Source organism: Gymnogyps californianus, chromosome 7, assembly GCF_018139145.2.
Source record: "Gymnogyps californianus isolate 813 chromosome 7, ASM1813914v2, whole genome shotgun sequence".
In the NCBI taxonomy this organism is placed as follows: domain Eukaryota; kingdom Metazoa; phylum Chordata; class Aves; order Accipitriformes; family Cathartidae; genus Gymnogyps; species Gymnogyps californianus.
This window is the reverse complement of record NC_059477.1, coordinates 15,237,297-15,262,730: the sequence shown is the minus strand read 5'-3', so window position 1 is coordinate 15,262,730 and position 25,434 is coordinate 15,237,297. Positions and strand designations below refer to the sequence as shown.

The following is a 25,434-nucleotide window of genomic DNA, read 5'->3' as shown; positions in this document are numbered from 1 at the left end:
ATATTGTGCTACCAAAAATATTGGGAGGACTGATGAGATGTGATGGAAATGGCTTAATAGGCAACAGGATGCTGAATAAAAAGAGAATAATTGTGATTATTGTCTGACAGCTGTGCAGAGCATACAGTCAATGACAAACTCTAAAACGTGCTATTTTTCAATCCATGATCACAAGTCCACTGGCACAGACAGTAATCCAAGGGGTCATAGTAGGCCAAGAAATAGTTTATTGTTTTGTCAGCTCAAGTCTTCCGATATAGTTAAGTTGGTATATACTCTGAACCTCTGGGACTGTCCTTACATTCCCGCAAGGAGACCTGGCACCATATGGAGTCTACGTGTACTGTGGCTAAGGAGCAGTTTCACTGGCAGGCCATGCAGCAGCAGAGCATTTGTTGACATTGATCAAGATATCGGTATTGATCTTGGGATGGTCTGAGAGAATTGTGACTATTTTTTGGAGAGTGATGTTAGACTGTCATAGAAAATGAAATAAATAACTTGTCTTAAACTACATTGTGGCCTGCATCTGAGAGAAAGTGAGGTCTTTCATTAGGACAGAGGGACATGAGAAAATGATGTTGTTTCACATAACCACGCTGGTTATCTTTTTTCATCACTAACTTGTCCTTGATGTCTGGAGGCCATTTTTAGAAAGCAGTGGAGAGTGATTGCATGAAAGATTTTGTACTCTTCAGTTGCCTGCAAAACAGTAGCTGCCTTCATTTTTTCATTCCACCAAGCTGAAGTGGAGAAAAACAAAAAACAAGTCACGATAAAAAGATGCAAGAGGAGTGAGTGTGAGATACCTCTAGAAAGTGCTAAAAATGAAATAAATATAACGTACTTGTAGAGCAATAACTGTCCTCTTAATTTATTTTTTCCCCTTCTTGTTGCTCTCCAGTTTCCTACTTGTGTACCAGTAGGTCAGTGTGACAGTTTTGCAGTGTCACAGTCCTCTGTGGAATCTGCACTTGTGAGCCCCTTTCCTCCAGTGACTTGGAAGCAGTGAGGAGAAACGAGAAAAAGCCAACTAATGTTTTAAGATTTCAAACAACATCTTATCATTCAGTCTTTGACCCATATTTATGGTTTAATTTCTTCATTCACTTAAAATTTTAATCCTGAATAAAATTTTTGAGCATAATAGTATCTTAGGGGCATTTCTTCTCAAACCAGTATTAGCTAGAACATGTCCTTCAGCTGTGGAGTTTATCTGTTATAAACATTTCTGCCCTTAGGCTTTGATGCATACTTAGTCCTGGATATGGTTATTACCTTGTAAATGGGAATGAGCCGCAAATGATCGTTATGGTATTTACATAAAATGCATGGAAAACAATTATTTTGAGACTGGCCTCTAAGTTTAAGCATAGAATATGTTTCTAATGTGAGTGTTGTACATGGCCTGGCAATTGAAAAGTAAGCAACAACGCACCTTCAGAGGGATGAAAACACGCTCAAAACGTGGTCTGTCTTGTGGCGAGGCGGGGAGAGGACAACTATTTTCTATGCCTGAGTCACCATAACGCTCAATAATTGTCTGAAAGGACTGCTTTAATTGAGCACTTGTATGCTGTAAGTGTGCTGCTAACCAGGGGACCTGGATTGCTTCTGCTCTGCTCTGGGGTAATGACAGAGGAGGCCTTCTGCAGCTGGAGTCCCTGCTTTGCATATCAGCGGATGCTTCCACAACATGTCAAAGAGGTGTGAGGTTGTGGAGGAGGGCTGGGGAACAGCATCAGAGCAATAAACCTGTTCCTAATTGTTACTGATTGTTAGTACACAAATTACAAGGAGACAGTCTGCAGTCCTTCACCTGGATAAGGTGTTGTTTTCTTCCTTAAACATCTCCTGCTGTCCCTGATTTGAAAAAAAAAACCGAGGCAATTATTTCGTGCCTCTATACAATGGCAATTTTTAAGCAGCAGCTGCTTCAGAGAGGGAGAGTAAAGGGGACTGAGGGGAAGGGATTGATCTTTTCCTCCTTTTCTCTGTAAATACCACTGTCTGCATCAGTGGTGATGCTTTGACCTCTTTGCTACAGAGCTTGAAAAGTCTCTTGCACTTAGTGACATGTTCTGGCTCCAAAACTGAATAGGCAGAAGTCTAATTCTCTTTCTTTGAGCGCTGCTACAAATAGATTATCAATCTAAATATGATAAGTGCTTGAGAATTCCTCCCAAAATTTAGACTCATTAGTCTGAGTACTGGTATTTTTTTACATGTCTGTGTGGCTTCTGAAATGATTAACAGTATTCCTTCATACCTTTTCGCCTTTAATCTGCACTCTGCTCGCTATGTCATTACTATTAGCCATGGCAAACACACCAGATGTCTGAGCAGCTTCATTGTTCTGTTGTTTTTCTTTTCAGTGCATAGATAGAAGTTAATTTCTCTTTTGTGTTAAAACCTGCCTCTGAGGAATAAGATTACCAGTGTTCAGTCTTTGGCCAGTAGAGATACTGAGGTCTCGTATCTTCTGAATGCTTTGTCTCAGTTAGTGTTTCTACTAGCTCAGTGCATTTATAGTGGAGGTCTGTTCTTCTGTAATGCCCATGGAACCTTAAATTAATGTCCCCTGACTTTAGGAAAACAATTTTAACATGTTTTCTAAATGTTTTCTTTATTCCCAGGGTTGAGAAATGACAAAGACACCTGCTCTTCCAAGTGGGTGGAAGTTGAAAATCGTGCCAAGAAAAATGCTGTTTCTCAGAAAAGATTCAAAATCTGCATTGTTTAAAGTGTGGCATAAACAAAATAGATTATGTAAGGTTCGTGGGCCTTTGTTTGGGATGAGATCACTCACTCGTGGGTCCGTAGCTTCTCTACTAACGATACTTAGTGCTTACATCTAAAAAGCAATGTATGAACTACTGGTTTCCCCATCAACTTTGAAAAAGATAGTTAGGAAGCTACAGGCACTGAATCAGCACAGCTCCCTTCAGTTCTATGTGAGAGCCACTGTTGTGCTTGAGTAACACAGCGGTGGCTCCAGACCTTTAAGAAAACACACTTCTTTAAAATGAGTCAGGAAACAAGTGATTGATTTACAGGTAACAAATGTGAATGTGTGTTTACTGGGATGAAAAGTGACAGTTCACATCTGAATTTAGATAAACACATAAATTTGGTGTAGTGGATGCTTCATTTCTGTAGATGTGGGTAGTAACATGTGATAGTCACTGTATACATAAGATCGCAGCAGTTGCCACAGTGCATAAAAGGATACAAGAACAGATGAAATCATTAATGCTTTCATATTGTATTCTGTCTTATTTCTGGTAACATAGCATGCCTGGTACTTAATGGGGCATATCTTTGAAAGAATCAGCAGGTATAATGTTCTGGAAAACATGAAAATCTGCAACCTTGCATCAGAGGCCAAAGCAGTATCTTGGATCTGACATTTTTTTAAAGTACAAATGGTGTCATTGGTATAGTTAAGCTAGAAATTGTAAATTTATGTTGCACAATCTGAAAAGCAAGTGATAGCATGTGAATTTGTATCTGCTGCTCAGAAAGAAGACTGATGTGCAAGTCCTGTTTCTGTCAAAGTAAGTGGCAAAATTTCTGTTGTTTGAGGTGGGAAATCGGAACTGATTCCCTTGCCTCGTTCTCCCTGAAAGAATGATGAAGTGATGTTTGCTTTTCTGTTTTATACTTACTAGTTTCACAGCCAGATTACTGTAACTTGAGCTTTTTTGCCATACTTCTGCATGACTGTTTTTGTTAACCACTTTTATTACCTTTTGGCCTGTTCTTTGCATCATGCTATTGACAAAATGAGTTTTAAATTTTTTTTACCCCAAAGTTTAGAGCGCAGAATATGGAAGAAATCCATACAAAAATGTCTGAAACATTAATTGAACTAGACTACAGCATTTAAAGTAACCTATTCTATTGTCCATTTACCTCTCACATGAAACGAAAACTCTATTTTGATCTGAACTGTCACAGATAATTTCTGCACATAAAACACATCCAGAGACAGCTTTCAAATGGAGTTGTCAGTTCTTATTTAGCAGGCTGGGGACTCTCTATTGTTGTCAAACCCTCTTTGCAAAAGCATCACTAACACACTGATTTGCACAGTTGTATGTAAGAGGAGGAATGGTTGCACAGCCTCCATGAAACAAAAAATTGTATGTAGGTGCTGGAATCCTCTGCAGCTGAACTTACCTACTGCTTAGGAGAAAATTCCTTTTTTTTTTTTTTTTTAATACTATTTTTAAGCAGATTTTCATACTGTGTGCTGGTGTGAGGAGGGGTTGTTTTTAGTGTAACAAGGTTTTAGTATGAATAGTGATGATTAACATTTAAAAGCTGGTAACCAACATTCTGTTATTTTCCCTGACCTCTATGGGACCCGAAGTTTGGCTTTAATCTCTTCACAAATTTCAGGAATTCTTAAGCGAGTGCACTGGGAGTATCTCTGAACTGTGAGTACAGAACTGCCGCCTCAGAGCGTGTTCCAGCCAAGGTGCTGAGGCAAGGCTGTAGGGCACTTGTTTCCAGACTGCTGTTCTGATGGTGGCCAATGTGGCCATCTGGTGAGGCTGGCTGGAAAACCCAGCTACGGCATCGCAGAAGACGACAGCTTAAAAGTTGAGAACTACCATTCTTCAGACTTTATTTTTATAACATTCAATTTGCCCTCAAACATGATATATTTTCATAAAATAAATTTGCCTCCTGGCCTCAGTTGTGTTCTCATAAATTTGTGCTATTGGAATATGCAGTTAAAAAGTAGTAATGTATGATATTTATTTCATTTTCCTCTCAAGGTTGGAAAACTGACCAGGATTAGGGAGTGAAGAATTTGGTTAGTGTGATGAGTTGTCCTTTATTGCTGTCTCCACGACTACTCTATGCAGGATTAAACAGCTAAACGCAAGCTGGCAGAGTACTCTTCTGACCTAATTCTGCACCACAACACAGATAGCAGACTATCTGCTGATCTATCTGATAAACATGACTTTGTCAAATACAGATGTATGTTCAGGAGTGAAAGGAGTGAAACACAGACGAGGCCCAAGAGCCAGGGTCTTGCATTTTCTCCAGCTGCCTGAATCCTTTAGGTATCTTCACTGCTGCAGCTGGGGTTGGGGGGCAGGATTGGAGGGAGGGAAGCCGCCTGTTGCGGTGTGGAATCTACAGAAAAACAAAACTAAAAGCTAGAGCCTAAAACATTACTGGTCAAAGCCAATTGCCTATTTTAAGGGCCATATCTTCTGTAATGAAGCAAGAGATACAGACTGGAAATCACATTCTGATTTCTAAGCTGTATGCCAGAAGATTTGATGGTTCTTTGTTCAAAGTGTCTCAAACTCCATCCTAGAGAGGGACGTGATGGGGAGGGGGTTTCTCTGTTTCCACTTTTGCCTGTAAATGTAGTGTATTCATGAATCAATTTTAATGGCTATCCCATGGGGAGCAGTGAATTAGATGGGGAAAAAAAGGGTAATTTTCTGCATTAATGGAGGATATACTTGAATTAAGAAAAATGAGGGAAGGAAAAATCTTATGGTCACTGTGCTTAAGTCAGTGATAATGCACATCCATGGGGTTTTAAACCTTGGCCATTGCAGAAAAAATACAGCAGATGGAAGCTATCTCTCCTCCTCCTTCTCCCAAATCTTGGTGGGCCGGCTTGCTTTCCTCTCTCCAGGTGGGACAAGTGTACAGAGCTGGACTGGATACAGCATATCCATCTCTCTGCTGCTCCAGGAATGGAGGCTGTGATCCACATTTGTGCTCAGTTGGCAAGCTTGTGAAGTTGAGGACTAGAGAAGTGGATGGATATTTATCCTACACTGGAAATAGTAATTTTGGAGGCTGCATTCTCACAGATATTCTGTACACGCTTCTTACAGTTACCTGGCACCAAAGCAGCTTGGTCCTGTTTGTCCAGTAGTTCTATCAAGTTGTTAGTTCTTTTAAATAAAAAAAAAAATAGCATACTGTCTGTCTGTAGCGACTTTAAACAGCAGTGAGGCTCATAAACTCTGAAGTTGTCTTTGCAGCCTGTATAGGCATGTTACATTTGCCTCCTTCCTAAAACAGCAAGTATCACTGTCAGGCATCCTGCGGACCAGTATTATTTCCGTATTATCCTGCGCTCCCCCGCCTGCTTTTACTGTTTCTGTCATTCTGCTGTGTGTGGCAACAGGACTGTCTCTTTATTACGCATCTGTGCAGAGCCTATTGCAAGGAGAGTTGTATCTCTGATGGGGATGTTGCAGTGGTGTTTTGTTTGCAGGTGTTCCTGAGGCGGTCTTGAAAGATTTGAAGGCCATCTCAAAACTATGTGGAGGTAAGGAAGATACCTGTCAGAAGCTGGAGTGAGGCCACTCCAGCCTACATTGTTTAGCCTGGCCCTCACTACAGAATTTGGAAGGGTCTGTACCCTCATGTGTTTGCCTGACCTTTCAGAGGCAGCGTATGCCTGTTCCTCCCCTGTGCTCCAAACTAGCTAGCGAATGGCCTGCTCCAATCCAAAGATGATGTGCTTAGGTTAATATCGTTGTGTCCTTCTGAGAGCACTGTACCATCCAAAAAACACTTCAAAGCTTGCTTTTCTGCAGGTCTGCCTTCAAAACATGAAGCAAACATGTCCCGCAGCAACGCCAATTACTGACTCTTGAGAATATCCCTAAGTAATGGTCACACCCTCATTTCAAAGGCAATATATGGGGCCATTATCTGAGCAAATAACAGCGCATGTCACTGAAAATCCATTGATGATGATGAATTCTGGTTAGTGTTGACTGCAGCCAGATACGGGATGGTGAGTAAGGGGTAAAACATTAGCCCTTGAGCTGTGTGGGTTTTTCTCTGTAAACAGGTCAGGGTTTCATAAGACCTCAAACAAAATACAAAAAAAAGAAAAGCTGGAGATGAGTCTCAGGGAAGGGGTGGGGAAATAAGGAGGCAAGGAAAGAAGAAGGAATAACAAAACTAAAAAAACATCCTTTGGGGGGAGGGGGAAATCAGATGAAAAGATTTTTAGAGGGGAAAAAATTAAGGATTTGAACAGTGCCGGGAGCTTCTCTTTGCAGACGGGCAAAAAGATGTTTGTGTATAGAAGAGTTAATTCAGATTTGAAAAGGTCCAAGAGTTACAGGGAAAGCAGAATTGCTTGATTATTTTGAAACCTTCAAGGAGAAACATATAGGAAAACTATGGGAAAAAATATACTGCTAGAAATATTCCTGATCTGCTGTGGGATGAGTGTGTTTGTGTTTGAAAACACTATCATGTCAATATTGTTTTAGTGTCCTGAATTTTGTTGTTAAATGGCGTTAACTTGTATGAATCTGAAACATTTCGAGATTTTCTTGTTTTAAGTAACTTCCGCTCCATGTCATGTGACGCTGCTATATGCCTCCTTCCAGTAAAAAATGTAGAATTCCAGAGATGTGCTGTCTGTAGATCAAAGTTTGATAAAGTTACCCTCCGTTAATACAAATACCCTTTTGTGGAAATACAGGCAGTTGCAGCTCCTCTCATTTCCATAAGTTGGCGTAAGCACTATGTATTTTGTATACATACAGTGGAAACTTAGCGCTAGAAGCAGAACACATTTTGATTTGCAGAATGTGGATGGGTGGTATTTCCCCTACCTGTTCCCCTGCTTGATAATACCAAATGAGTGATTATCCCTTGCTAGCATGTGCCATTGCTGACCATGGTGAGCAGAGCCAGCTCCCTTCAATAGTCAGAAGAGGCCCCTGCTGCGGGTGTGTTAGAGGAGCTGCCGCTGGGGTCCTGCCCTGCGGTGCCTGTTGGTGCAGTGCCTCCCTCCGCTGTCCCCGGCGGGGCTGGTGACGGGAACCTTGGCAAATATCCTCCCAACAGGGAATTTCAGGAGTGATCTGAGGCCACAGTATACATGTCCTCAGCATTGATGACGGGTTTTTTTATTTATTCGTCTTGTCCATGTTACAAAATAGAGGCATTGGAAGAAGAGATTTGTTTTCATGGTCTTGACTCAGAATACCTTTACCGTTAACCGTTCTCCCCCAACCTTTTCTGTAGTATTCATTTGTCAGCTTTCACCATGTTCCACAGGGGGAGATTTCTCCTTGTTTTATAATGAGGTACAGGACTTCCACGTTTTTCTATGTGTTGCCACCAAAACCGATGTTACAGCTGGACTCAGCAGCAACAATGGCAACATCCAATAATAACCATCCCACATGAGATTTAGATTAACTGCTCTTCTGTTTAGTTCATATCATGCCTCAACAGCATCATCTGATTTGCTGTTTTCACATAATCCATCATTAATTGTCTGAGTTAGGAAACTAGGTTCTTCTATAGCGGACGGAGAGAGGTGGGCTCCCCTACATTCAGAGTGGAGCTTCACTTTCTCCGGCTGCAGCTATGTCACTTTATTTATCTGTTTTTTATTTTAAATGTGGTTTGCTTTTTCAAGCATGAGGATTTGGGGGAGCGGTAATGCTTCTATTAGAAGAGTTACCTTTGAGGCTGCTTTTAAGCATAGGGGGAACTAAGTAGTAGTCACTGGCTGCAGACCTCCAGCTCTGGTGGTGAGGGAGGAGAGGAGTGGGTGTTTCGGCAGCATGCACAGACTGTCTCCTCCTCCATCTGAGGAAGCTGCTGTTGTGGCTGCCAGAGAAAGCTTTTGGGCTTGTAAGGGACAGCTGTGGCACCCACGTGGCTCCCATCAGTGGTGGCAGCAACAGGAATAGGAGCCATATTCTTAGCCCTCTCCTTCCCCAGGGAGTGCCGGAGAGCAAGTAGGAGAGGGTCTTTGGGGAGGCAGAATTGTTTCCAGGGCTTGTGGAAGGGAGCAGAGGTAGAGAGTTGCACGGAGGCAAGGGAGACTGTCTTCCCCCCCTCCCTCCCTCCCTCCCCATGCATGAGAGGTGCAGAAGCTCTGCACCCCCTCTTCCCCAATCTGTCAGTCCTTTGCTAATTGTCTTCCCCCACCTAAAACTTTTTGGTCCTTTCCTGCCACCCTCCTCTTTTTTTTCCCGCAGCCTATTGAAATCTTCCCTGCCTCCTCCTGAAACTTGCTCTGCCATTGCTGAATTGCATTTTACCACCCCACAAATGAGAACAAAATAAACTACTTTATCTCAATCATTTGGGCAGCAAAATGCAATTTGCTTGTGTTGCTGCAGATCTTTGAGCCGACTCTGGTCTGGACACTTTTATCACTTTGCAATCTAATCTGCTGAATATCTCAGGTCCTCTTGCATTGGAAGAAAATGGGTTTTTTTAAGACAAAATTAAAAAAAAAGCGAGCTGTGTACTTATGCATGCACAAACCCACAGTGATATACATGTCCTCATATATCTCTATATGTATGTATGTACATGCATAATAAATAAAAAATACATATAACACTTTGAAAGTCCACACCTAACTTGCTAATGTCAGCTACAGTTGATAGACAGCTAAGTCAGACTCTTTTTATAGTCCATTTCTAAAATGAAACCATAAATTTTAAAGCCAGGCTTCATCATTGCAGAGAAAAAAGCTTTTCCAGCCTATTGATGAAATATAACATTTGATAGGATTTATGAGGCCCAGATTCAGGAGGATCATTTGCAGAGCACTTAAAGCTGCTTTTTCCTGCCCTTTGCCTTCCCTCCTCCCAAATACACATACCAAAAAAAGCCATTAGTAATGAAAAATTATTAAGGAAGATTTTTCTTGATTCCATACAAATGTCAATTTGAGAGAGAAAGAGGAAGAAAACAGTTGCAGGAGTTCTTACAGTAAAGGGGTCTAAGTAGAGCCAGGCTAATTATGAGAGTGGAATACTGACTTTTACTAATAAATACACAGTGTGATTATTTGCTGTAATACAATCATTTGTAATATGTATGTGTATATGTATTTTTAATAGTACCGGATGGAATTTATTTATCACATTGAGATATTCACAAACCAGCCGCATAAAGTTAAAAATAAAAACGATACTCAGCTTCTTGGTATCTTGATAAAGTTTCCTTCTGGCTTGTATTACCAGAGTGATAATTTCAGAGGAAAAACATCTTCTGTAACTTGTGATCACAGTATCTGTCAAATGGTAGGAAATGAAGAAAACTGCCAGACAGTGTCAGATTTATTAACAGCTCCAAGAAAACCAAAATTAATGCATTTTCTCGTCTTTGATGGGTTGAAATGTCCATGTGCTGTACTTATCTTAATGGACAAGTGAAGGAAGTAGCACTCATCAATTAAGTCTCTCATTAAGCTGACTACAGCTTAATCTGGAGCACATGCAGGAGTACTATGTGCTTACCAGGCTGTACCTCAAAGGTGTTGCGATTGTTGTTAAGGAGTGCTCATCCCGCAGATGCCAGGAGCAAACCAGCTTTATGCTGCCTTTAGGAACACACAGCCAGCCACTGGACCAGGGAGCATGCAGTCCTATAGGGAAGGGAACAGCTATACAAACCCGGACTGCGCCAGTTGTGTGAGGGGGGTTGCTGGCCTGACTTCCATTGGAAAACTGTATTTCCACCTGTTAATAACCAGTCTTCAACCATTTGGGTTGAAAATGCCTATGTAGGAGGTGTGCGGAAGCTGAATTTTTATGGAACATGATGACAGCTGTTTTGGGGGGGCCTGGAGGGAGAAGACAAGGGTTTGTTTTGTCTGTGTAAAAAGTAAAAATAAGAAGCATATGATTCTTTCAATAAGAGGCTGTAGTCTTTCCATACGCTGGAACGGGGGCTTTATATTTAGGAAGGGAACACAGACTAGTCTTATACCAGACTGTGCCTTTTGCCACCCCTTGAACATTGACAATTTGACTAAGTTATGAGATTTAGAGTACTTCCCACACACATGATAGAAACTTGGCTGCTGACTTCACCAAAAGTGCTCGTCCTGAACTGCCAGAGCCTAGACATGCTTTTCCAGTAGTAGGTTCTCCTGGCTGCAGGGACCAGAGAGGTTCCTGGTGGAGGAATGAAGGATGAGGTGAATGGGGCATGATCAGTGTCCCCTTGCCCTTACACCCCACATTCCAGGGGGGAAAAGGGTGAGCTGATTTCAATGCAAAATCCTAAGAAATGCCATGGAGAGGTGGGACAAGAATAGGAACAGAGAAGAGACAGAATTGCTGGAGCAGCTAGAGAATGGGGAGAACAAAGGAGGGGTGCTGGGTCAGGGCAGAGTTGTGGACAATAAGTAGAGTGCAGAGTAGAGAGAAGTTTACTGGTACTGCAAGTTTAATGGTCTGTTAGTGTTAGACCTGAGCACACTCATTTGAACCAGTGCAGAAAGGAAGAAGTGCCGTTGGGTGTCCCATGCCACCTGCGGCCTCGTCATTACTGGCAGGCTGCTTTGTGAAATGCTTCTGGGAGATGGGTCTCAAGGAGTGCTGTGGACATAGGCGCATCAGGGGAGGTGTTTCTGTACTAAGAGCAGCCTGTGGGACAGGGATGTGCTTGTATGGGAAGCTAATAAATAGATGGAGGAAATTGGCATCCTTGGCTGAAAGGTATGAAGGGAAAGACTTCCACATCAGGATGAGAACAGGGAATGAAGGGAGCAAGACAAAAACAGATGTGAAAGTATTTGTAAGGTGTGTCTCTAAACACGGCAGTTGAAACCATATGAGGGTCATTCTGTAGAGAGAGAGATGGGCCTGAACCAGAACACTTGCTTTAGCATTTCTGCGACTTCCCAGCCAAATGCAGAGAGATGGGCTCGCTCTTCCTCTTCCAGGTGAGATATGCCAGGAAATGATTGTGTATAGTTTGAAGATTCTATTACTTTGGTTTTTTCCATTTTAATTTAACATTTTTCAAAACAATTACTGAAAAGGAGTAGCGCTTACCTTCAATCTTAAACACCTGAAATTCAGCCCTGACTTCTCCAAGTGGAAAAGTGGGAGTAATTTCAGAGGTACAGTGGAGCTGCAGCCATAAGAAGAAGGAGCTAGACAAGCTGTGCATGTCTGGAAGTCCAGGAGCTTCCATTGCCTGCATAATAAAAAGTAATAAAGTTACACTGCTGACTTTAGGCCCCTGCGTTCAGAAATATTTCTCCGAAATGCAGTTCGGCTTATAAAGTGTTTAATTCTGTTGATGTAGAACTTGCGATGAAAGCTAATTGAAGGAATGCGCATTCCCGTCTTTGCGAATGTGAACAAAACAACTGTGCTCTGAGGAGCCCAGCTGCGTGGGGGAGAGGTGCCCGAGGAGGGAGGCTGCTGGAAGGGTAGGCAGGGTGGCCTTGAAGGCGACAGAACTTTGCAAAATCCATCAACCACTTCAGCATCTGGCAGGGTTTCTGTTGAGCAATAACCACAAGCTAAATTTGCCATATATAATTCCTGAGAGAAGCTAGTGGTAACTGATGTTTTGATTTTTGAGCATGTTCCTGTGAAACTGCTCGGATCTCAGTTGTAGTTTGGAAATACTGCCCTATCAGAGAACTAAAATGAATTTACCTTCAGGGTTGTCCCCATGGTAAGATTGTCACAAAATTTTTAGCCCCTTGCAGTACTACGGTGTAGAAAATATAATTAAGCCTGTTTCTCTTGCACATCTGTTAAATGCTTCGTGTGTCATTTTAGTATGTATTCAGAAGTAGTGAACTTTGGATTATTATATTGCAGTTAGGATGTTCCAAAGAGTGTATATGGGTTATACTCCCCTCTGTGAGAAGCCCCATGTATTGTAAGAGTCATTCGAGCGTGCTCAACGGTGCTTTCATTTTGCTGTGCATTGCACTCACAGCTAGTAAAATACATTAGAAATAATTTCATTTGTTGTCTTTCCTTTTCTTTAGCTTGTAGTTGGAATGTTAAATGCTTTCCTTATAAGGCTTACATGCTTCACCTTGCATGTGCCAGTGGCTTAATAAGAACATCTGCTGTCTTTCTATAGCAAATCTGATGGTTTTTCTATGCACGTATATTTAGTTGTACATATAAATAGAATCCAGGCACTGTTAGATGTGTATGAAAGTGTACGTCAGATAGAAATGGTAACATATGAGGTTTTCTGCAGTTCCATTTATGAAGTATCAAGTTAAAAACAAAGCTGTGAAGTAGCCAGAAAACTTTTTATTTCTGCAGCCAAAGGCATATGCTTGTACAGCCTAACCTAATTAGGTGTCTGATATATTCTTAGAATGGTCAGTATTTCATGTGTTGTATCATTATCTGCAAGTTGCTTTTTCATTATAGTTGGGCTTTTACGCAGCAGAATGTAGGAGAGCATTGCTCCAGATGTCTGGCTCCTTTCAGCAATTTTGTTGCTGTCTACAGCAAAATTTGAGTTTTAGCTCTACAGTGCAAATTCCCTTTGAATCTTTGGATGCCCTTAAACAGTGTAGTACTGGAATATGTGTAAATGTCTACAAAGTACGGTGATTGGAGTGGCTGGTTTAAGAGGAGCTATAAAACAGTTCCAGCTGGAGTGCATTCTTGAGGTAAGCTCAAAATACACTCCAAATTGTCAGCACACTACTTAGGAAAAACACAAGAAACAAATCATCTTTAGTGTGCTTTGCTTCCTTTAATGCACATAAGGATGGTGTAAATGGAAGCTGGTCAATGTTCAACAGTTTGTGTAAAATTGTCCCTAGGTTTTGCTTCTGTACTCCAGCCTTTGTGAATAAATGCATCACACGGGTTGTAAGTATACCTGTGTGTATTTCTGTGGACGTAAGGCCATCTATATTTCAAGAAGTATGGTGTATCTGTCCGTTAATATTTATATGGAACTGAGAGCTTTGGTTCTTGCAATTTTTAATAAACATTGATGGTGTTACTAGTTTATACAGAGCATTCAATATGCTCCATCAAAATGGCAGCTCTAATTAGGTTCCTTGAATTAGCTAATGGATTTTGAGAAAGATAGCTTACAAAGCTCTTACAGCTGTCCAAGATATTCCTGCCATGGCAGAAAGACAAAAGGCCGCTGGAAGCTACAGACTTTAAAGCTTTAGAAATGCAGCTGACAGTTAGAAAAAAAAAATTACATTTGTATTTTTTTCCCATAAAAGTCCTAATGCTGGATTAATGTTATCCTCGTAGTGACCATTCATTAAAAACACCCCAAAAAGCCAACTTTATAGTAGGGATGCATTTTGGCTGAGATCTGTGCTTTTCCCTGATGCTTTGCACATGGTATAAATTAATTCTTGTGTTTTTTTTAATGTAAGCTATATCTGTAACAGGATTACAGACACAGAGACTTTTTTTTTTTTTGAGTTGAGGTTGAGATTTCTACCTCATTTCTACCTAGGCCAGGTATTAAACACAAACCACATAGAGGATTAGTTGCTGCCACTCTCCCAGTGGCATAGATTTGCATGTGTGTAACGAAGAGCAAGATATAGTCTCTAGTGTGAAACTTGGAGAGGTAATTTCTGGGAGAAAATGGATGGTTACTCCGGGCTTTGTAGTTTTCAACAAAATATGTTTTAGAACATGGGCGGCAGCAGCATCTACTGTGAGCGAATTCTTAGATCCTCGATTCTTCCCTCACAAGGGAGTGCAGAAATTAAGACTGCACTGAATTGTCACCCTCTCTCCCTCCTGCTTTTGCTTTGTGTGTGCTAAAGGGAATTCCTGAGGGACTCTTGAATGGCTAAGTCATTGGAAGTCTGTAAAGTACTTATTATTTCAGCTTTACCAATAAGTTTATTAAACTGTAGTGCAAAAAGCAATAGTCTGCAAGGGAAAAAAAGTAGCTGCCAGTTGCAGGCAGGTGTGATAGCCATTAAGAAATAGAGCTACATTTCCACACAAGAGTTTAGCATTCAGCATTTGCTTTGTTGAATTGTTAAAGCTGCTGTAAATGGAGTTTGGAGGGCTGAAAATCTGCTCTGTGTTGATGTGACCTATCTATTGTAAATATGCCAGCTGCTTTACATCAGTAAAGTAAATACTCCCTCCTAAGCCGTGTTATAATACAGAGTGCCAAAAAAGGCAATTTAAGTACTTTGCCGTGTAAATCCAGAAGAAATTACCTTGGAGAGAAGGCCTTCAATTATGCCTCACACGTGACTTCTGCACGATGGATAAAAGGCATAATTGATATCATCTTTAGTGAAGAAACCAGAAACTGTTGCATTGTCTAGAGGCTACTGAAAATACCAGAAAAATCTGTTTTTCATTATTTTCATTGTGTACTGTTTATAGAGAGTTTGGTTGTTGTCAGCAGCCGAGTCCCTAATCTCCATGCTTTCCTAGCCCTTCGGAGACACGTGCACGTCTCAGATCAACAAGACAACAGTAAACTGGTCACATGCCAGAAACAGAGATTGCCATTAACCAGCCTGAACTGTAAGGCATCTTTTTTTCATTATTAGTTAAAATCTGGTGATTGTCTTCCTTGATGAGGCACAATACATTGAGCAGGAAAAAAAAGGAAAAAAATGTCTTTTCTTTGAAGTAAAGATGACAAGCTGGCTACAAACAAAAACATGTCCCCTTTTTTTCTTTCCTTCCTACTTGATTGCAAATAACCTGTTTCTGTTAGAGTAGCACATACCATATCTGTTGTTACAGTGAAGTTAAACCTCAGTGTGCCAATTTTGTTTCTGTAAAGCAACAAATTAGGCTATACCTGCCATTATTTCTGGCCAGCTGTAGTCAACTATAAGTTATAAAGGAGAGTAATGGAGATGAGAAGTGGCCTGGATTGAAAAGATGATGCTCATTTGAATGTCTAGGCCATCTGCCATGACAAACAGGAAAAGGTGTTGTATGTCATGTGAAAGGAGGGAAACACAAAAGGATGCTTTATGTCAAGCCACTGAGAGATATTTTATAAACAGTTTGGAAAAAATGAAAGTGATACAAATCTGTTGGTCTCAATCTTCAAATCATTCTTTTGAGGCTTCTGTAAACACATTATGAGCTATTTGGGGAAAGAAAAGGTTAATGACGCTGCTAATTCATATCATGCAAGGTTCTCTTTCCTTCTTTCTTCCTAATGAGTCTGTAGGAACCTGAGAATATCATCTTCTGTCTTTCCACTAAGCTCCTAATGTCAAGAGGTCAGTAGTGATGTTACAGGGTCAATAGGACTCAATTTACATCCAGACAAATGGTAGTCATGTGCTGCCCTAGGAGTCTTTGACCTTTTGGACAGAAGTGGTTGTACTGCTTTTATGTTAGCCTAAAGAATTGAAAGGTGACAGTGTATGTTCCACTGAGGCACAGTTGCGACTTTTTAAAATATTGTAGAGCAGATGAAGACTCGAGGACTTTAGTATACAAGTTCAAATAAACTCAAATAAGCGTAAATAGCTTCTTCAGTGTAGTTTGTTTTCCTGCAGTTTATTTATGATTCTTGACATTATATGTATTTATGTACATACAGATAGAGAGAAACATATCCATCTGATGCTTCTCATGTCAGCCCATCTATACAGACCCTCTCAGGATCGTCCTGTCTAAATGGAACTGGGCTCAAAGTCTTCCACCCGGTCACTTTGCACAGGTTTCCAAATTAAGTGTCCTACTGGGGCCCCTGTCCATTGATAAAGATGGTAATTGTGTATACATAGGGTATATTCCTGCCCAGAGCAAGAAAGCAAGTGTTATGGAGACCAGTAAAACCATTTGCATGGTTCCAGTAGCTAGAAAGACATCGTTCTTAAGTTGGGTCCTCAGTGTGGGGTGTATGTAGCCAAAACCCAGGCTGGCTCTGGCTGAACATCAAAGATGATTCCTGAGCCTGCAAGGCAGTATCAGTGATGTCAACAAGGTATTTCTGACAAGTCTTTCATTGCAATATCATTCGTTTACCCAAGTGCATATGAAAACAACAAATGTTCATTTCTTCCTAAACTCTCTTTCTCTTGGTGGCTGACAAAGATGAAAGCTGAAATATTGTAGAATTATGTTCTTATCATTGATTTTTCTCTTTATCGCTTCCCACCATTCTTTTTATTCCCTCTTACTATTGAGGTTGCAGAAATATCTTCATAAGCAATGTCATACTTCAGGGTAGAAAGACAAGGGCTGGAACTGAGAGAGTAACGTACGCAAATATTTATTTGTTATAACTTCAAAATGAAAGTTTTATCCTAAGTGAAAGATACTCTTACATGCTCTGTTGGACTCCCTTATACTGTATATCTTTGCATACCACTATGTTCCTTTCAGTATATAAAATTAGTTTTGTTTTATAGCAGATTGTGAATGGAAGATTGTCCATTCTCTTGAGTCTGTGAATCACGTTTTGTCTTGGATTTGTTTGTTAAAGGAAAATTTGCTAAAATAATTGTTTTTCTTTTTCTTTTCTTTCTTTTTTTTTTAAACTTGGAAGCTCCAGTTGTTTGTTTAGAGGCTGACAGTCAGCTGGGTGAAATCGGCATTTGAAAGAAGTGGCTGGCAAAAAAGCCCTGTGCAATATGAATGTATTTAGGAAAACCACTGGAAACAAAATGTTTATTGCCTCTTTAAATGTATGTTTATATACAGCTTTAAGTGGTTCATCTTACTTTGTACATGCAACACTTGGTTTTAATTTTGTATTATCTAGAGAGCTGCAGTAAGAAGTCACTAATTTAAAAAATTACACTGTTAACCTGAATGATTGAAATCCAGATGAACGACTCAGAGGAAGAACAGAGGGAAGATTTTCTTGTGCAAAACCTGAGCCATATGTATTAAATACTGATGATGATGTTTTGATTCTTTGAAAAAAATAACTCGTCTGTCATATTGGGTATATAATGTTATTGCTATGGTGTTTGTCCATCTATCTCTTCAGAGATGATGGGATGAAATTTCACAGTCATATTTTACATAATTTTAGAGATAGCTTGAAGCTAAGTCTGTGCCAAATCATGGTTTCCTTGTTGTTTTGGGATGCCTATTCCAGCTGTATCGGTTGAGTGGCTGTTTCATAGCAGGTCCCTTTACGGTTGCAGTGGGCAAGGTGTAACCTGTATAGTGCCTCTGACAGATTCAGAGGCACAGGGCAGAAGATGGTGATTTCTGGCAGTTGTTTATCTAGTTGGTAGTACAGCCCCAGCAGCCTAGCAGCATGGGTTAGAACGATCACTCAGACTTTTTTTTATCTTTCTGCCAGGCCAGAAAAAAGCTTTGGTTTGTAAGGATTGTATCTAGCAAAACTACAGAATGGCTGATGGGAATGTGCTTTTTCCTCTTTTGAATGTTCATATAAGACTATTTATTATTTATTTTTTCTATTTCCCAAAAAAATCCTTGCAGTGTGTGCAGCTTATTCAAAGAACTGTTGAACTTCTCTTAAGATTGTTTGTGGCTTGGGATTTTGGACAGGTTTTGTTAATGTTGTTTGAAATCAGCATCTGAGTCTTCGCTAAACTCTTTGTAAAGTTTCTCAAAAATTTTCCACCACCTAGACATTATTTAAAAACTTCCCCAAAAAGCTTCAGGTTCTATCCCAGTATCAGCTGCTTCTGAATCAGTCTCCTTACATGTAGCACAATTTTAGTAAATAGTTCTGAAATCAATCACAAAATGCAGAGTGGATGGTTCTCTTACAGTCTTGTCGTGACACTGGAGAAGTCCATGGGTAGATTAAATGTTAGAGCCTGGGAACACATGGTGGTGGAGGGGAATGGCAAATGTGTGGTTGTGTGGTTCTCTGAAGAACATGTAGCACAGGGAGCCATGTCAGGGAAGTGAGTTGTGCACAAAATTGTAGATATGATGAGGAATGTAATATTTATATCTCCTCAAGGAGGGAGCACTACATTAAATGTAAAGCTGCTGTAAAAGAAATCTGTCTGCTGTACTTACAAGGCTTGGTGAAAAGCTTTAGTAAGTCTCCTTAATGTAAATTGACTTTGATTAGAGTATTGTTTTTATATTGCTTCTGTAAGTTCAGGTTCCTTTTCAGAATAAATAGTCATGCATCCGAAACATTTGAACTGGTATTCATCTGCTGTTTCCCTGTCTGAGAACTGCTATCTGATCAAACCAATATTTTTTAATTATGTATTTATAGGCAGATGGGAGAATAGTTTACAGTCAATGTATGATCTTCTCTGCAAATCTTGGAAAATTGTGTTGGTTTTTTTTAATATTGCCTTATCAGTTTCTTTTTTTTATTACTGATGACTTCATTCTGTTTGAATTCAATGCTTCAGTTTCTTTGGGGTAAACTAATAGATTATGTATGCGATATTTGCACAGTGCTGATTGAATTCATCTGGTGAGTTTGAATGTGGTTCATATATTCACATAATTGTCAGGAGCCAACTTGAAATTCAGAACTGTTTCATGAGCATTGCACAGGGCATCATATTCATCTCGCATTACTCAGGAGAGGGTAAAACTTTCATGGTAAGCTAGAATGCAGCTCTTTCAAAAGCAATGTCTTTTACATTTGTGCCTATAAACAGTGATGGGGGGGGAAGAGCTGTGGAGCTTTAACTATTTCCTGAAAAAAAGAAGCTGATGTACTGACCGATCCTCTTGCAACCTGTTCCCCCCACCTTTCTAACAAATTCTGAACCTGCTGTCCATTTTTTACCAGACTTGACAGGTGATTCAATGTTCAAAAGATACTGGATCACTAAGTTTCATGAAAATAAGCAGCCTGCTAGAGAGGCCCAGATGAATGCCCTTGCTGGGGAGAAACGCTGCAGTGTGAACGCAGTCCCATTATTGGACACCAGAGAACCCACAGGAGAGAAGCACAGGAAATCAGACTTCACGGAGCTGCTTGTTTCCACAGAGATTATGCTTGTGTTTTCACACTAATCCAGATGGATAACTTTCCATGTGCTGCTATCTTTCATTCAAACGTTCCTCCTCATTTGCATGGTTAGGGTTTGTACTTTAATAAGGCATAGCAGAGATTTGCCAAAGAAAAAGCTGTGAGGCCCAGTCTTTTAATATATATAATCAGCTTGTTCTCTGCAGTATCTACTTCCACTTGCTGGCTAGATGGGTTTAAGCAGAATGAAGTTCACCTACAGGAGATCTGCAGTAAACGGAGCACAGGCTGCTGTTACTGCCTCTTACAATATATCAATCTCAGATTTCATTTTAAAAAGATTAAAAAAAAAAAACCTGTATGGTATTTTCAGATTACCTCTTCAGCCAATATACGTGGAGGTAGAAAGTGGGTATGTGGCCATTAGGCCACTGGTGGCAGGTGCTAATACAGTTTGCAGGGAGCCAGATCGGCTGGATTCAAACTAGACCTGTTGCCTGTATTTCAGTGTTTCCCTGTCGTGGCTAGTGCTGCTTTGGGTAATGATGTTGGCAAAGCAACAGGGACGATACTTTGGGCCTTATCTGTATGTTAGCAGCCCTAATTAAATGCTTTATCTGTACTCATAAGTAAAGTCAGGGGATTTCACAGGTATTGTATTGCTCATGAGCTGTGGACCAAGCTTCACTGTTGTAAGTGATATCCCCCATTAGTTAGTCCTCAATTCCAGTGTTTTGCAAACTGGAAATGGTTCTCCACTATTTGACAAGAATTCATGCAAGGAACAGAGGCATTTATCTGTGGAAGGAATCAAAGGGAAAAGGGAATGTACGGGGTTTTTTTCTCAATAGCCCACAGAGTTTGTGCAAGCTTTCTGCACTGTCTTGGCAGATCATGAGAAAAATTTCCTATGCTCTGGAGGAGTTTGCTAAGTCAGCCAGAGAAGCTTGGAACCTCTGGGACTTCGTAGAGTAGAGGGGGCTGGATAACTTAGGATCCAGGGAAGGCAAGTGATTTCAGTGTTTGATTTTTCATGGAAACATACTGATGCTGCAAGTAAACATTTCCAATCCTGGCTGCATGTTCAGTTACATTTGCACCCTATGTGGAATTTCCCTTCATTGGTAATTAATTTCCAACCAATCTAGATTGCCATTAGACATTACAAACTACTTGTTATTGAACTGATACATTTATGTCCAATCTTTTGTATGTGCTTTCCAAATTCAGTTTGCTATGGAAATCCTATAAAAGGTTTCCCTCGATTCTGGCATACTCGTAGTGGAGTGCAGTGTGACAAGATGCTCCACAGAGTCTATGCTCATATGAATAAATCTGTATCTCTACAGCCCATTGTTGGAGAGGCAGAGTTAAGGTTGCAGATTAAGAGAATATATGATGATGTGCTGCAGTAACAATGGTCTGAGTTTAGGAGCGGCCACAAATAAATTCTGTGACAATTCCCTGTGAATGCCAGTAAATGCTACTGAGCCATACAGTCAATATTCACCCCAGTGCTGACTAGAGCAGGGCTGGAAATAGCTGCAGGGAACTTTTAATTTGTTCATTTTAAATGTGGCTGTATTTTTTTTAATTCTTAGGCATTTTCAGGATTTTTTTTTTTAATCCTTCCAGGTGTAGCTTGAGCTTCCACAGTTGTACAAGTCCAGCTGTAAGGTTTTAGAAGGTTCACAAGGGTCAAAATCTGCAAAGACAGGCATGTGTTTAACTTGATAAACTAAGCAACTCTACTAGCTTTACCACGGCAGTTTGCAGTGTATGCAGTTCAGCATACAAGTGAGTCTTTGTGGATTACTAAGTGGATTACTGTTTAATTACCACTTTGAAAAAATGATGTCAAGATTTGGTAGTGTGCTTTCCCATCTCTCTTGCCTCCCCTGTATTTTCTTGGCTGATGTTTTAGTTCTTTGTATAATTGGGAGGGAGGTTGTTTTTTATGAGATAAAACTTCTTTCTGTGCTTCTCTGTGAATACAGTTTATTCTTTACCTTGAACAAATGTAATTTTAGGGAAATTCCACATTTAGCGTGGGAGCAAAAGGAAACATTTTTTTGGCAGCTTATCATCATCATCATTATTATTATTATTAAAATATGATAGCCATTTATAGCTGCTCATAGGAATGTTAAAAGTTTCCTTGTGCTCCCCGATCTGTCTACATCCATCTGTTGTCTCTTGTCTTGTACTGGAGTTGTTAAGTTCTTTGGACAGTTTTTTTTAAAAATGGGAATCAAGTTCACAATTAGCAGCTGTATTAATACAAGAAAGCAAAAATAAGGGTGATATGGGCCAGTGGGCACTACGCAAGTCAGCAGAATCAAATGTTCATAATCCATTTGTCTCAGGTGTGGCAATTCTGTGTGTGTGCTCATATGGGTACCTGGTAAGTGTCAGATATGTGTGTACATATGAATTTAATTGAGCATTTTTTATTTTTCTCAGTGGCTGCACGGGTGGTGGGAATGCTGATCGTATCCAGAAGTTACGGAAGGAGTACCATCAGGCCAGGCGAGAAGGTTTACCTTTCTATGAGGATGACGAAGGAAGAACACAGCTGTCCGATTACGACCAGCGTTGGGTAGGTTCACAATGTGTTGCAAAGTGCTTTTGCAGTATTCAGGGTTAGGAGAAGGTGCTGATTTGTTTGTGTTTTCCAGAAACCCTGTGTCAGCTTAACGTGAATTTAGGGGGTTTGTAGAAATGGAGAAATCCTTAATGCCAGCCCACTAAAGAAAACATTAATAACATGAAAACTTGGCTAAAAATAACTTGTCTGTTCACTGTGTTTGATTTAGGCCCAGGTTTCCTCTCTTTAGGCCCAAGATATGCAGTCACTGCCAACTTTGTCACATCTTGCAGCATCAAGGCTTTTCAGCAGGATTTATGGTACTCTGGCAGTTCATCCAGTGATTCCCTGGGTTAACAAGAGCGTTAGAAGAGCAGACTCTCACTGTGCTTAGCTGCAAAGTGAGAGGAAGGAAATAAAGGCATGTCGGCTCCTGCCCTTCCTTCTGCACACTGGACAGTAGGAATCTGGCCACGATACATCTTCAGTAACTTTTATAAAGTGAAAAATGGAATAATTTGCTCCGCTCCCATCAAAAGATCTTAAAATATTCTACCAACACTACAGAACTGTTACAGACATGCTGTATTCTCTGTTTTACATCTAGGAGTCACACTACCCAGAGATGTATTACCTACCCCACTACCGAAGAGTAATCTATGGTAGAACCAGAGATTAAATCAAGAGTGCCAGATTTTTGAATGCGTTAAATAAATGCAACAGCTGTAGTCTCTGGGATCACAACTGTGGTACTCAAGAGCTCCACCTGAGCAGGTTTCAGAGTTGGACTCTGTCTCTTTAGAAGTAATTATAATCAACCAGCATTCAAAAATGTAACTTTGATAAGATGCAATTTATGCTAAATTTGAAATTTTAGTTTAAAAAGAGACAGAGTTATGTTAAAACTTTAAGAATCTAAATACACCTGAAGTTTGAACTAACATTGTTGGTTTTAATGTCCTCCAAACTATCAGTGTGAATGCTGAAGTGAAATCTTCAGTGATTGGGGTTGTAGTCCAAAAAATCCTATGTGAGACTAGACTTTATTGCAATCACAGAGAGACAGAGTTAAAAGGAGTGTTTTTACATAAATTATCATATATATTTGTTCATTAACCCCAAAAATGTTGTTGTGTGTATTATTCTGATTCAATTACCAAAAGTGTCACCTTCAGCCAAATAATTCTTTCCTTAGAGCAGTTAACTTTAATCTACTGCCGTAAATTTTGTGACCCAAATTTGGGAATCTATGTAGCTGCCATTCTTCTGAATAGCTTTTGTAAATTAAAATGAGAATATGCATCAAATGTGTCTTTCTGTTGAAATTGTATGGCATGATAAGTGTCCTGACAGAGGCCCCAGACTGGGCCAGTGGTACCTCTTCAGCAGCCTGAGGATTGCTACTTCTTATCTGAAACTGATAAAGCTTCATTAATCCTCAGAGGAGGTTGAGATTTATGGTCCAGTGTAGTTTCCTAAGATCCGCAAAGGTTTCTTCTAGGTAATCCTTTCTAAGCCTTTCCTATTAGGTATAATGCCCAGAAATTACTGATTTCCAAAGCTTTGCTTTTCCTGTGAGGCAAGTTGTCCTTAATCAGAGCACCTGAAAGGGAGCTTTAAATATCTCAATCTTGAACTGATTAATAATAGTGGCACCAGGATTGTTTCTTTTTGTCCTTCCAATGCAGAATTTTTTTAAATCTTTTCGTTGTGAGGAATGGCAGTCTGCTCCAAAATCAGAGTTTATCTTGAGGGCTTTAATACTCTGAAGTTTGTTGCTGCAACAGTTCCTCTTGTTGAAGTGGTTTACAAATTTCAAAGACTTCTGGTCTCTTCACTGCCACAATATCACCCATTGATCCATCCAGCCTTGCTTTCATAGGCACTGTCTTTCAGTCTGGAAAATACTGTGGCCACAGCTTGCTCTTTCGACTCCTGGCTGAAATTTCTACTCTTACATGTAGTTTTACCGTTAGAATACATATGTTACATCAATCCATTCAGACAGAAAAGAAGGAACAAAAATAGAATCAAAATATTAACAAGAAAACAAATGTCTCAAAGCATCTTGCCGGGAGAGTCCTCAAGATATTTTTTAAGCAATGTCATCTTTCCCACCTTGGGCTGCTGACCCTCAGCAGTACTGTGATAACACAGATTGAACAACAGCTGATTTTTTCCACCTTTACTCATCAGTGAAGAGACATGCTGATGACTAATTGCATAATTATAAATAAATAAAAACTTACTCTAATCTTCAGGATGTCAGGTCTTTCTTTAAAGAGTCAACACACAGCTGAGGAGGAGGAAAACCTTCTGGTATAAGTTTTCTTTCTTCCCACAGGAGGTTATGGCACCACAGAAGCTGCAGCTGGAAAGGAGATGCTGAGTCTCCTTATGTATTTTTAATACACGATTAGTTCTTTCTATGCTTTTGTCAGTCAGCTGTTTTACCTAAGCCAGCTTTCCTATAAGATGTCTTTCTAATGTACAGCAGCTGCTGTAATCGCTTCCCACCATCTCGTGAAACATGCAGATAAGTTGGGAAATAACAGAGGATAATTTGAGAAGACACTATCCCATCGCAAATCAACAGCCTCAGAAATGGACCCTGGGTCTTGTCCTCCAAAAAAGTATCTGAGAACTCATGAGGCAAATTTCTATCTGATAAAGCTGACATTGACAAGTGGCCTTTAGCTGACACTGTAATGGGACAGAATTTCTAATAAAAGGGGTATTTCTAACAATCTACTTTTTTTAAAGTGGGATAAATCAAGTTAAAGTGCAGAGCCGGCTGAAAAGCTAGCATTGTAAGGGAAAATGATCTCATGACAGGCAATTGGGATCCATAAATGTTTTAAAAATAAGGTCAAAAATTCATTTTAAATAGGCCTGCTATTCTCTCATCATCCATTCCTCCCCGCTGCATCCATTTTCAGATTCTCCTCTGTTCTTCTCATCTGTTGCTGGATGAATTTTTTGCTCTCTTGCGCCTTCATTCTGCTCTCCCTTCCCCACAATCCATTCTTTTTGTAACTGAATAATTCAGTTTAGTGTGTCTCCATAAACAGACACATGTATATAGCATTATCTGTGCTATAGAGCCAGATCCTTTGAAATTCTTTTCCAGTTCCTTTGTGCTTTGGTTTGTTGTTGAGTTTTGCATCCTTCGGACTCCT

General features: G+C 40.1%; 1 protein-coding gene across 7 annotated transcripts in view; it reads left to right on the top strand.

Moving 5' to 3' along the window:
* Nucleotides 1-25,434, top strand: part of PARD3B (par-3 family cell polarity regulator beta) — a 437,827-nt gene that overhangs the window by 363,740 nt on the left and 48,653 nt on the right. For 3 of the 7 annotated variants that reach the window (XM_050899878.1, XM_050899879.1, XM_050899877.1), the window contains one exon: nucleotides 22,132-22,267. In XM_050899878.1, coding sequence (XP_050755835.1) covers nucleotides 22,132-22,267 — 136 coding nt within the window. Of the gene's footprint in view, nucleotides 1-2,636; nucleotides 2,719-6,262; nucleotides 6,317-6,587; nucleotides 6,649-22,131; nucleotides 22,268-22,484; nucleotides 22,835-22,862; nucleotides 23,552-25,434 lie in introns of those variants that run through there. The other 4 variants (XM_050899880.1, XM_050899881.1, XM_050899885.1 and 1 more) reach the window with 4 other exon arrangements.